At 39.7% G+C, this 13,755-nt stretch overlaps 1 protein-coding gene across 1 annotated transcript in view; it reads right to left on the minus strand.

The window, feature by feature from the left end:
- Nucleotides 1-6,688, minus strand: part of CFAP54 (cilia and flagella associated protein 54) — a 241,930-nt gene extending 235,242 nt beyond the window's left edge. Inside the window, exon 1 of the mRNA XM_023749820.1 lies at nt 6,363-6,688. Within this exon, the coding sequence (XP_023605588.1) occupies nt 6,363-6,688 (326 nt within the window). The remainder of the gene's footprint in view (nt 1-6,362) is intronic.
- Nucleotides 6,689-13,755: the final 7,067 nt, after the last annotated feature.

Consider the following 13,755-nt stretch of genomic DNA (forward strand, 5'->3'; position numbering starts at 1 on the left):
CCATTCTAATAAATGTGTAGTGGTGTATCATTATTTTATTTTATTTTTAACATATTTTATTGATTTTTTTACAGAGAGGAAGGGAGAAGGATAGAGAGTCAGAAACATCAATGAGAGAGAAACATCGATTAGCTGCCTCCTGCACACTCCCTACTGGGTATGTGCCCGCAACCAAGGTACATGCCCTTGACCGGAAGTGAACCTGGGACCCTTGAGTCCGCAGGCAGACGCTGTATCCACTGAACCAAACCGGTTAGGGCATCATTGTTATTTTAATTTGCATCTCCCAGGTGATAGGTTTATTTGCCATTTGAATATCTTCTCTGGTCTGTTAAGGTCTTTGGCCCACTCTTTTAATCAAGTTGGCCCACTCTTTTAATCAGGTTGTTTGTTCTTACTGTCGAGTATTAAAGTTCTTTGTATAGTTTGATAATAGTCCTTTATCAGATATCTTTTGCAAATTTTTCTCCCTATCTGAGGCTTGGTTTTTATTCTCTTGACAGTGACTTTCACAAAGCATAAAATTTTAATTTTAATGAAGTCCAGCTTATTAATTCTTTCTTTCATGGATCATGCCTTTGATGTTATATAAAAACATATTGACCCATGGTCATCTACATTTCTCCTCTGTTATCTTTACAGCATTGTATTTTATGTTAGGTTTGTGATCCATTTTGAGTTAATTTCTGGGAAGAGTATAAGGTCTCTGTCTAGATCATTTTTTTTTTACAGGTGGATATCCAGTTGTTCTAATACCATTTATTGAAGTGACTATCTCTACTCCATTGTATTGCCTTTGCTCCTGTCTCAAAGATCGGTTGACTATATTTATGTGTGCCTATTTCTGGGCTCTCTGCTCTGTGCCTTTGATCTACTTGTCCACTTTTACCAACACCACACTCAATTAGTGTAGCTTTATGGTAAGTCTTGATTGAGGTCAGCGACTGTCAGTCCTCCAACTTTGTTTTCAATATTATGTTAGCTGCTCTGGATCTTTTGCTAACTTGCTTTTTTTTTCATTTCATTTTCACAACAACCCTAAGATGGGTAATATTAATATCCCAAATATACAGTTGATGAAACTGAGGCTTAGTGTATTCATGCTCTTAACTAGTATATATTTAACTGAGCCTTCCAATCCTCTGGAATATAAACTCCTTGAGAGCAAGGACCTCAACTATATTATTCACTGTCAAGCTCCAAGAGTAGTGAATATAGTACATGTAGGTACACAATAAATATTTGTTGAAACAATGAATGAATGGCTGAATGAATAGGAAAAAAAACATTCTTTGCTTTTATTTTATTCTTTTTTATAAAGACTACAAGGATTCAAATACCTAGTCAATCCATTTAGGGCGATGCTTCATTCCACCAAGTAAAACAAAAACAAAGCATACGGTATTCTCAACATAGTTTCCAATCAAAGTTTCAGGGGGTAGCAGATCATTGCTTATTTTGTTCATTCATTTAGTTAACATTTACTCCTTCCCACTCTCTCAGACATTATAAATGCCTCTAGGAAAAATCCAAATTTCCCTTGACAGTTGTCCAATCCTATCATACATTTCCGGATAAGGACAGTGTTATGGATTAATGCTCTTCTAAGAAGAGACACCAGAGAGCACTTGAGCTTACTCTGGTTCTTCTTCCCTTCCTCCCTCCCTCTCTCCCTGCCTTCCTCTTTCTCTCCCTCCCTACCTCTTCCTTCTCTTTGTTCTTCCTCAGAGGAAAGGCTATATGAGGACAAAGTGGGTATCTGTAAGCCAGAAAGAGAGCTCTCACCGGAAACTGACCCTTCCAAACCTTGGTCTGAGATATCTAGCATCCAGAACTGTGAGAAAATACATTTCTGTTTTTTAAGACAGACAATGTATGGTATTTGTATGGCAGCCCAAAATAACTAATACAGACAGGAATCTAAAGTCAAGGACTGAAAATGGTTCTAGTACTTTGATATGCATGTTGGGATATTAATAATACAACCTGAATAGAAATGTCAATTAATTCATTAAGGTAATTAAATGATATTGATTGAGTGACAAGGGAAGTAGGGGGCTAGGGTATTCCTGTCTTTGTGGACTGAATAATAATATCAGTGGCTAAAAAATGTACACATGAAACAAGTACTAAATAACAATACCAAATAAATGGTGTGGCAAATATAGCCCATAGAAGTTTAAAAAGGTAGAAGCTTTGGGGGTTTTTGTTTGTTTTACCTTTTTCTGTTTCATTTGATGCTTCATGAAATCCTACAATATTAGAATAAATATAATGAATCCGAAAAATTCACCATCTTGCTAGAATTCTTTTTAAATTTTTATTTTATTTTATTTTTCCCATTACCATTTATCTCCTCTCTGCCCTTTCACCTCCACCCACCCACCCCCACCTGCCCGCAATCACCTCACTGCTGTGCATGTCCATGATTCTTTTTCCTTTTTGCTCAATCCCTCCAACCCCTAAATTATGTAGATGAAAGAGTTAATTCTTTCAAACCTTATGGGTGACATAATGATGACTAGGTTTGTTACTCATAAAAGAAAAATATCAGCTTTGTTAATTCAATCAAGGTTATATAATAAAAGAACTTTCTTTTTTTTTAAGTGAACCCTAAGATCAAGTTAAGACTGCTCGTTGGGAATGGCTTACATAATGATTAAACATGGAAAATATAACATAGACTATATAATATACATCATTTAAGAGAAGAATGTTAATACAGTTTGGATTGCTGATTGATTATAGCTGCTGCTGGATATTTAGGATTTTCTAAAATAGAAATTCACAACTATATAAACCATATATCTAAATCTTATGTGTTTATAACAAAAGCATACCTTTTAAAAATTTATCAGACTCTAAATCTAATGACATTGTTGGTCTGATCAAAATCTACATTTTGAAGACTATGAATTTTTATGCTTATGGAAGGTCTTACAGTTACAAAAGGAAACAAATGTTCATTGTAAGAAATAACCATCTGTCAAACATTTTAGAAAAGCAAATCCTACCTCCTGTATTCCTAACTGGTCTCCACCTGGTCATTCTTGCTCCATTTGAACAAGACCACCAAAATAATATTTTCAAACAAAATCACATGAGGTTAGTACCTTGCCAAAAACTACCCAATGGTTTCTCATTGCATTCGGAATCAACACAAACTCTATAAATGGCCTCTAAAACCTTCCAGAGCCCTATCTGCTCCTCTAATCTCACCTCATGCCACTGCACCCACACTCAGCAAGCTATGCTAAATGGGCTTCTGTCCATGCCTCCAAAGTCCCTGACTCTCTCCTGCCAAGATCTTCCCACATGCTTGTTCTCTCTATTTATCCTCTCTCCTTGCCTGGTCAACTGCCAGCCCTCCTCCTAATCTCAGCTTAATGTCACTGCCCTCACCATTCATTTGAAATGCCCCTGCTGTGTTCTTTTTAAGCCTCTGCTCAAGCCTCTATCCTGACCACCTTATTGAAAATGACAACCTCCTGTCTCCCATCCCGTAACCCTTCCTCTCTTTCATTTTTCTCCTTAGCATGTATCACTTTCTAGGTCACCATACAATAGACTTGCTTAATATGTTTATTATCTATTTCCTCCTCTAGAATATAAGCACCGAGAGGGCGAGGATTTTTGTCTGGTTCACTGCTGTATCCCCAGCACCTAGTACAATGCCTGGCACATATACGTGCTCAGTAACTTCTCCTTGCATTGCCCTTGTTTCTGTGTTGACTTAATGACTCATTTGGAAGCCTATCTCCCTCTCTAGACTACAAGCTCCATGAGCACAGATCCCCATATCTGTTTTGTTCACCACTGTATACCTCACAACGAGGGCAGTGCCTGGCACATAATAGACACTCAATTAAAATTGTTGTATAAAAAAAATAAATACCTAAATTGTAGGAGAGGTTAGATTGCTAAGGTCCATGTCAATCCTTAACATTTGTGACCCTCTAATAAGTCTGTTTAAAGATGGGGCAGGTCCTGTACTTACTGATCGATTCAGGTCTACTTTCCCATATACAACACTAACGATGATTGAGATGCAAGGATAATAACCCTTGAATTCTTTCAATACCAAATATGCATTGAATGTTTACTATGTCCCAGTCACCAGGGTAGGTGCTGGAGATAGAGCAATGAAAAAGAGACACATCACTCAAAAGTCACAGGGAGCTTACATTCTAATGGTGGAGAGAGACAGCCCACAGCAAAACAAATAAATAAAAAATATAAATTGATGGACAAACCTGAATTAGGTATGAAAAGCCACTCTAAGGAGGTAAAAACTGAGCTAAGACCTGAAAGAAGAGAAGGAACCAACTATTTGAAAAGCTTAAGCAAGAATATTTCAGACAAAGGAGGCAGCAAATACTAACTCCCTGGGGTGAGAAACAGTAGGATGTTTCCCTGGAAAGCCCTGAGAGACAAGTGAGGATGAGCTGAGATGAGAGAGGCAGGCAAGGCCAGATCTTCAGACTCTGGGGATATCATGAGAAGTCTCAATTTTATTCTAAAAAGCAAGGGAGGGCAATAGGAAGTCTTTAAATAGCGGAGTGGGTGATTTATTCATAAAGGTCGCCCTGACTGCTATGTGAAGGATACTTCTGAGCATCAAGTAGCTGCAGGGAAAATCCAAGATGGTGGTGGTTTGAACTGGAATGTTGGCCGTGGAGATGGAAAGATAAAGTGCTAGCTAAGGCACAAACACGGAAATATTTTAAATACAAATATACATAGCTTAGGTATGTAATGTGCTCTCCTTGGTTGATTCTTGGTTTTCATATTACTTGGCCCATCATCAGGATTTGCCACAGTTGATCGGTCATCCCTTCCTCCTTGGAACTCCTTCTTTCCCTGGCTTCCAGTACACCACTCACTTACTGATTCTCTCCTACTTCCTTGGCTACTCTTTTAAATCTCTGCCAGTTTTGGGGTTTTTTTATCCCCCCTCCCCCCATGGTCAATGTTCAAGCATCCCAGGGTTCAGTCCTGGGACTCTCCTCTTCTCCATCCACTCACTCCCTCAACTATTCCATCAAGTACCACAACTTAAATATCATTGATATGCTGACAAATCCCAAGTGTATATCTGACCTGCAGATCCAAATGTCCAAGTACCTACATAATGGCTCTGCCTGAATGTTGAATTACATCTCAATCTTAATATACCTAAATACTAAACTCATGATTTCCCTCGCTCCTGCCAGAAACCAGTTCTTCCCACAGTCACAATCCAATCCAGGGACCTTCACATTTGCCAGTCTTCCTGTTTGGCAAGTTCCTTCTACAGAAATACTCATCACTTGCTACCATATCTGCTCATCTTTCTCCAAGGCCACTTTTCCTAACCTTCCCTGAGCATCCTCCCTATCACCCCCATTTTAAATCGCAACACTCATCCCATATCCCCCATCCCCACTACCTGCTCTAATTTTCTCCCCACCACTATCGCCTTGGGACATAATTTCCTTACAGATGTGTTTAGTAGCCACCTGTAGTCACAAAAATAATGTGTTGCATAAGGATACAAATGTTTATATATTTTGCTAACTTGATATTTCCCTAGTATGGTACCTGATGTATAGTAGGTGCTCAATAAATAGTTAAATACATGAAAGAATAATAAACTTAAATTAAAACGATCTCTTCATTTTAAATGCATAAATAGAAATATCAGTTGAAACGATTCACTACTCTGGTGTTCTCTGCCACGTGTTTAGATTTATAACTGTTCAGTTTGCACGGTATTTTGACTGGGAGGGAAAAGATAGTAACACAAACAAAAAAGAAACTTAACAACAGGTAGTTTGCAGTTGGAGATAATAACATAGTGATAGAAACCCCCAAACGGCAAACAGATGTGCAAAATTAGTCACAAAATCACGAAAAAGTCACTGTGGTCCTAAGAAGAGTATAAAAAGGAATTCAAAGCGCGTGTTCACAGAATGGCATACTTCATGGCCGGCCTCAAGAACTTTTTCAAGAACATAAAACTACCTCAAAGTGACTCCTTTTCCTCCCTACACAAAACTGCCCCCACAACAAGGAAACTTGTAAAATCTGTGAGCGAGCCTGGAATGTACTGACTGGTCGGAAATAGCAATTAGGAGACACTCAGAAACGAGGAATAAGAAACACTGACCGAAGCAGGGAGCAAAGATACAATTAAGGATGGAAAAGCGATTCGTCTCCGCTTCTTAAACTTTGTTGGCATATCCAGGGACCTAGGGCGGTCCAAGCTCCGGGACCACCCTCGTCCTCTCCTCTCCGCATCCCCGCCTCGCCCCCAGCGGCCAACTCCTCCGGCCCGTCCCCTTCCTCCCTTGTCCCCCCACCCCCGTCCCGCCTCCGCTCACCCACGCCGGTTGAACTCATGCTTCTTCTCCTCCGTTGTCGACAAAGCCTCCTTTCTCTTCATAAAGCCTAGCAACTCCTGTATCTCCCTCTCCAGAGAGGCCAGGAGTGGGTTTTTAGCGTCCAGCGGCCCATAAAACACGGCGAGGGGCAACGTGTCTTCGTGGCAGGTGGGGTTGGGCAGCGAGTCCCGGGAGCTCGCCTTCGACTGCAGGGTCTTGGAGACTGTGGCGGAGACGGGGAGCAGGGGCACCGGCAGTCCTGGCTGAGACGCGGAGATGCCAGACATGCTGGAGGAGGTGATCGAGGAATGGCCGTGCGCCGCCATGTCGACCAGCACCGGAGTGTACAGACGCGGTTGCCTGGCGACGGTGTCCTGGCAACCAGGCATCCAACCAACGCGCTTTTGGGGGAAACACAGTGGCCCCTGGAGGGCAAAGGAAGAAAGAGTCAAATCCAGAAAGCAATTGATACCCCTGAAGGTTTGGGGGGGGATTTTTTTTTGGGGGGGGAATGAAGGTTCTGGACAGAGAGCCCGCGAATAGGAGAGCCCAAACTTACAGATTCAAACTATTCCTTTTTTTTTTTTAATTTAGACCGCATAATGATGATGATTATCATCATTAATATGTACTAGACATTGTTCTAAACATTTGAAACATTATCTTATTTAGTCATTAGAATAGCTTCACAACTTAAGATGTTATTAGTATCTCGCAGTTTACGAAACCAAAGTTTACAGAAGTTTAGTCATTTGACCAAGGTCAGAGTAAACCCTAGAGTCGGGGACCAACCAAGTCTTAGCCTTCTGACTTCAACGCCTGTGTTCAAAATGAATAGGTTGTATTGACCATCTCCAAAACACTAAGCATATCAATCAAATTGAAATTTTAAAAATATGTGACAAGCAATTTAAAAATCAAGTACATGCAACTGGTCCATTTGCTTCTTGAGGTTTATAACTGGGAGTGATGTCTGTGTTTAACAATTATTACTTTTTATTGATTCATTTGTATTTCAAACATATCCTAATTATCACTATATTCTAAATTAAAGTGCATTTTACTCAATCTTAACTATTGGACATCAATGTGTACTAGTGGCAAGACTTTTTAAAATTTAGCCCTAAAAATATTCCTCCTTGGTACATTTACAAAAAAAGTATTTTTAAATCTCTTTTTTTTCAATCAGCTTGGTAAATCTTTCTCTTCTCTTCTGATCCTTGTTCTCACATAATAGACTTGTCCAGTTAGTATAAAAGGCTCGTGTAATTTGCCACTGAGTACTAGCTATTATATTGATGAAAGTGAAACTGCCAGATAAAATTAAATGGAAGTGACCAGAGAGGAGGAAAGAAAATAAAAATAAAACAGATAAAGTTAGGATTTTTCTCCATGACCTGGGTGTTCTCACAACCTCAGTCATAGTGCAGGCACATTTCAAAGTCACTGGTAAAGGGAATGTGACTAATTAATTTCAAATACTTGAATTATGAAACATTGCATCTTAGTCATTTTTCTCCTTGCACATACTGTTCACAATGCTTAACCTTCAGTAGATTTTGGAGCTTGTCTGAATAATTTAAATGGGTGCTATACTCTGAATCATCATCGTGGTAAAAATGAGTTTCATTTTCTTCCATTTAAATTATATTTGAAGCATTTTTTTGAATATTTGAGGTGTTATCTTTCTTGTAATGAGATGCAGCTATTCGAATATCTTTTCTATTTCCTTGTCACTCTGCTTTATTCTGTTCGCCATAGTGGAAGAATGGAGCTCTGAAACTGTTGTGTCTGACAGGGCTAAGAAATGTAAATAGCTTCATTATAAATAATGTAAATTGCTACTTCCTTATAATTAGTGTTTTTGCAGGCTGCAGGGCTCCTTTTTGCCCATCCCAGAGTCTTTATCATCTAAAGCAACTATTAGAGAAAGAAATAATAAGGTTAATACTCTTTCTATTCCTAATTTAGCTTTTAATCATTTGGACTGTTCCAAATATGTACATATATATGGTATATTTTTAAAAGCACAAAGTTCTCCCCTTGCCACCTCACCATCTAATGTAGACTTTATTTTTCAACTTCTTCATCCCTTCATTCAGCAACCATATTTTAGGGTGACATACAATGAATAAATGAACCCACCCATTTCCTACAAGAAGCAGATGACACACAACTAACCATGATAAAAAGGTACATTATGAGCCCAGCCGGCGTGGCTCAGTGTTGAGCTTTGATCTATGAGCCAGGAGGTCATGGTTGGATTCCCGGTCAGGGTACATACAGGGTTGAGGGCTCGATCCCCAGTGGGGGATGTGCAGGAGGCAGCCCATCAATGATTCTCTCTCATCATTGATGTTTCTCTCTCTCTCTCTCCCTCTCCCTTCCTCTCTGAAATCAACAAAAATTAAAATTTTTTAAAAATGACATGCTGTGAAATGTGCTGTGATGAAGGTTTAAAAAATGCTAAGAGTCTCAACATGGAGCTTGGAACTGGAAAGAGAACCGAGGATGGTAGAAGGGGTGATGTTTTAGCCCGGGACAGTAATTGCCACACATTAACAGAAAGACCCTTGCAATGGGGATTTGCCTATTTGCTGTGATGACCTAGCACCCCAGCCTAGCAACTGGCATAGAGGATGACTCAAATCTTTGTTGGAATGAGTGAATGAAAAGATATAAGATAAAACATTTAGAAGGTTATCCCTGAATGATAGAAAAGCCTGAGTAAGGTACAGTCATAAATATAAATAGCAAGTTACATAAGTAACCTGTCTAGTGTGGTAAACCACCAACTGCAGTAGATCCAAAGGCAGAAAATAAGACAGGAAGAGAAACATTATCAAATATAGTAGGTAGTTGGAAGATGTGCTAAGAAATTTTAACTTAGTTCTGTATTCAGTGGGGAGTCTTAGAAAAACAGTATAATATACAGGTTAAAGCCCAAATTCAGGGGCCTGAAAACATGGTTTGAATTCTCAGTGTTTCCAAGTTACTTAGCCTCACTGTGCCTTCGTTTATTCATCTGTAAAATGGGCTGAAATAATAATACTACTTACCTCATTATTTTGCTTTGTTTAGAAATAATTGAGTTAATATATGTAAAACCTATAAAATAGTGCCTGGCACATAGTAAGTGCTATGGAAATGTTTGCTAATATAATTATTTACTTGGGAACCATCAAAAGTTCCTAAACAGAGAAGAGCATGATCTAGTCTGTATTTTATGTATTTTAGAATGGAACTATTATGGCAGAATGAAAGACAGATTGGAGCAAGGCAGGTTATATCTAATCACAGTCGCACAAATTATGGCTGATATGCAAAGTGTCCCTCAGGAGTTCGACTGCAGGAGTTCGATAGCTCACTATGACGTGTGCTGACCACCAGGGGGTGGCGCAGAACTTGGTGGGCTACCAGCAGCAGTGGTCGCTGAGGGAGCAAGGGAAGGAGGAGGCCGGGAGTTGAGGAGGTAGGGAACCTAATTGGCCCTGATCACCGGCCAGGCCTAGGGACCCTACATATGCACCAATTTTGTGCACCAGGCCTCTAGTGGTCATATATAGTCAACAAATGAGACAGAAGTAGCCAACTAAAACCACAGATAGACACTGAGGCAGAATTAGTAGGAAAACAAGTTATAATCAATAAAGTAAAGTAGAGTCATGAAGTAATATGTAATTTATATATATATATATATATATATATATATATATATATATATATAGTGTATATATATATATATATATAGTGTAACATATATTTTATGTAATATATATGAAATGGCTATAAAAGTATTAGCAGAAATTCTAATAGAATGTATGAATGTATTTATGGTCACGAATTAATGCTTTCCTAAAAGTAAAAGACAAAAACAAACAAAAAAATCTAATCAACTTGAATAGATTAAAAAAACTTTTGGAACAATGAAAAATACCACCACAAAGGTAGAAAAACAAGCCACACACATACACCGGGGAAAGATACTTCTAATGCATAACCTACTGTGTGAACACCATATTGATAAGTATCAATAGCAGGCTCAGACCAGATAAAGATACGGCTTAGGTAAATCAATTTATTACAGATTACCAGTGGGAGTCTGTAGTCAGGATTTATGACAAAGAGATCAGTAACACTATCCAGGCCAGATTGGAAGATAAGTTTTCAAAACCTAAAATCCTCACAAGTGGTACATAGCTCTCAGTGGTTCTCAACCTTCTGGCCCTTTAAATACAGTTCCACATGTTGTGACCTCAACCATAAAATTATTTTCGTTGCTACTTCATAACTGTAATGTTGCTACTTTTATGAATCATAATGTAAATATCTGATATGCAGGATGGTCTTAGGCGACCCCTGTGAAAGGGTTGTTCGACTGCCAAAGGGGTCGCGACCCACAGGTTGAGAACCGCTGCGGTCTAGATGGTAATATCCCTGCATCTTTCAAGTTTTTGATGATGTTTGAACAAATTTCTGCAATTCCTCTGAAGTGCAGTTTTGCCTCTAATGTAACACTTTGGTATGGATAGTTTCAAAGGTCTCCACTTGACTCTTCTACCCATAACAGCTCTAATGCTACAGACCAGGGATTGGGTGTTAGAGGTCTGCTAAATACTAAGTCTCCTCTTCAATCAAAGGTTCTGAGTTTGTGAACTGCTTAAGATCTGGAACCAAATGAGGAATCACAATTTTCTATTGCAGCAACTGATTTCAGACTTTTGCTTGCAATGTCATTTAACTGAGTGAGATGCTCAGCCTCTCTGACTCCATCTTGTTCAGGCCTGTCTGTTCCATGGCCTTCAGGCTATAGCTTCTGCTTAGTCTTACATATAGACATGCTACTCATTACAAGAATTTTGCTTTCAGCTTGAGTTTCACAAAACAGCCCCTTACCAGATAGTGTCTCTCCCGAGGAGATGAGGAAAGTACGAATTGTTTATCAAAGATTTGCAGGAACCTCTTCATCAGACTCACATCAACTACAACAATCTTCCTCAGTTGCCTGCTGGCACCCAGACATCTTCAGGTAATCAATCACCTCTTATCCTGCCCAATTTCCCCTTCCCTTAACATAAAAGAACCTGAACTCAGTACTTCCTTAGCTAGATTTGAGGACTAGGTCCTTCATCTTCTTGGTTGGTGTTTTCTCCATTAATAAATCTTTCTTTACTCCCCCAAGTCTGACATTTTCAGTTTTGGCCTTTCAAAGTGTTGGGCACATGGACTTTGGATGGGTAACATTCTGAGTTTTCTGATTATACATGTGAAGCAACACCTTTGTTGCAGGTTTATCCATCTTGCCCCTTTAATACCATGATACATTAGCTATCACCAGATAAGTCAAGGGTGGGGAACATCCGGCCCATGGGCCATATAAGGCCTGCAAAATCTTTTGGTCTGGCCCTATCCAGGCATTAGGGGTGAGTTAATTAAATATTTGACCAAATATAGCAGGCTAATTTTTAAGTTGATAATTCTATATGGTCCAGAATGACATTATAAATATCCAAGTGGCCCTTGGCAGAAAAAAGGTCCCCCACCCCTGCTGTAGGTAAAGGCACTTTCATTGTCACTGTGGCCTGGCTGTCCTTATGATAATTACATTAGTAGCCTTTGTTAACTGCTACCACCTGGCCTTTGCTGTTCTGGAATTAAATCTTCCCCACTAATATTATGAAGCTAAACTTCATGGCAGAATCTTCTACTATCAACCCTGGTGTACAGATAACAGAAGCTATGCAACTTCTCCACAGGTGCTAGTGCTCACCTCATTGCTTCATTCCTACAAACTCAGTGAAGGAAATACCTCTGACCACCCCAGGAAACATAGCCAAGTGGTGGGTTCTGAGCACATACCTAATAAATCCTTTCTACCATTCCCACTCTCTGAGACTTCTGACCCTTTCTTCAATTCGATACCATGGAAGTTCTACCATCTCTACTTCATTTGATGTAGAACATTATCGGATCTGTGCTTCAAGAAGCCATCTCAAGTTATTAGGAATCCTGGATCATCGGTAGGTACCCCCATATTAATTAATTCTACACTATCCAGCTTTGTATTCTGTCCTGCTGGTCTAACAGAACAACATACACTCCTACACATGTTCCCCCAGTTTCAGCGAGTACCTGTTAGCCAGATCCTGCAATTCCTTTGGCATGTGGGCTATTTTTTCCCCCAAAGCAGAGCTTGTACTTTCCTGCTCAGGCTGTGCTGAAACCTGACTTTGGTTTTTAGCCAGGAGCTAATGAAAGATGTCGGAGGCATATCTTAAGGACAACAGGAATCATCTTGAAAGGCACCTGCTTCAGATTAGATAGGTTAATGTGTGTTCCCGCAGGCAAGCGGAGACTGTTGCTCTTAGCAAGTGGTTAGAGGCTATTTCTGCCCGCCTGGAGAGCTCAGCGGAATTTAGAAGCTCAAAATTATTAAGCTTGTCTACCTAAATATCTCCATTTCCAGATTCTGCGACCCATTCTTTTCTTAGAATCTCTGCTATATAATCAGATCTGGGGCCCGATTTTCAGCAAAGTCTTCCCTGTAGTTGCCCTGAGCTGTAATAAAGCTGCTCTGACTCTCAGAGCATGACTTAAATTGTCAGTTAACTGCCCTAAGACTGTATATATATTGGCAAGACTTCCAATGCCTTCAAAAGAAGCCACACCACAATCTCTATAATTAATATTGCCCCCATACTGACTAAGCACCACAGCTATTTGAAATCCCCTCACCTTGACAATTCCACCCTTAAGTCATTTCCACCTGAGACCTCAGGTGGAAATGAGGTATATGCCTACCACAATTAAACTGCATACAAAGGGTGATTACCACTCTACCTACCACCACCATTGGCTCCCTATTGCTGTTAGACAGTGGGTGATTTAACTCTAAAATCCCATCCTGAGGGTGCACTTTTTACAGCTCACTCCTACTGTGTTAACCTAAATATCTGGTTATCTGGGTTCCCTAAATCACAAGGTTTGAGGCAAAAGCTTAAGTGCTAGTGCTTTATTTGGTAGTATAATTCCCATCAAGCAAGAATGAGAGAAAAGGGAAGTGAGGCAGGGGCTATGACTCTTAATTTTATGTGTCCACTGACAGGGCTAAGGGATGCCCAGATAGCTAGTAAATCCTGATTTCTGGGTGTGTCTGTGAAGGTGGTTCTGGAAAATATTAACATTTGAATCAGTAGACTGAGTAAAGAAGATCTCCCTCACCAATGTGGGTGAGCATCAGCCAGGCTGTTGAGGGCCGAATAGAACAAAAAGGCAGAGGAAGCATCAATTTGTTCTCCTTACTTGACTGGGACATCCATTTTCTCCCGTCTGGGACATTGACATTCCTAATTCTCAAGTTCTTGGTCTTAGACTGGAACTTATACCACTGGAA

This window comes from Myotis lucifugus, unplaced genomic scaffold (assembly GCF_000147115.1).
Source record: "Myotis lucifugus unplaced genomic scaffold, Myoluc2.0 scaffold_10, whole genome shotgun sequence".
Lineage (NCBI taxonomy): Eukaryota > Metazoa > Chordata > Mammalia > Chiroptera > Vespertilionidae > Myotis > Myotis lucifugus.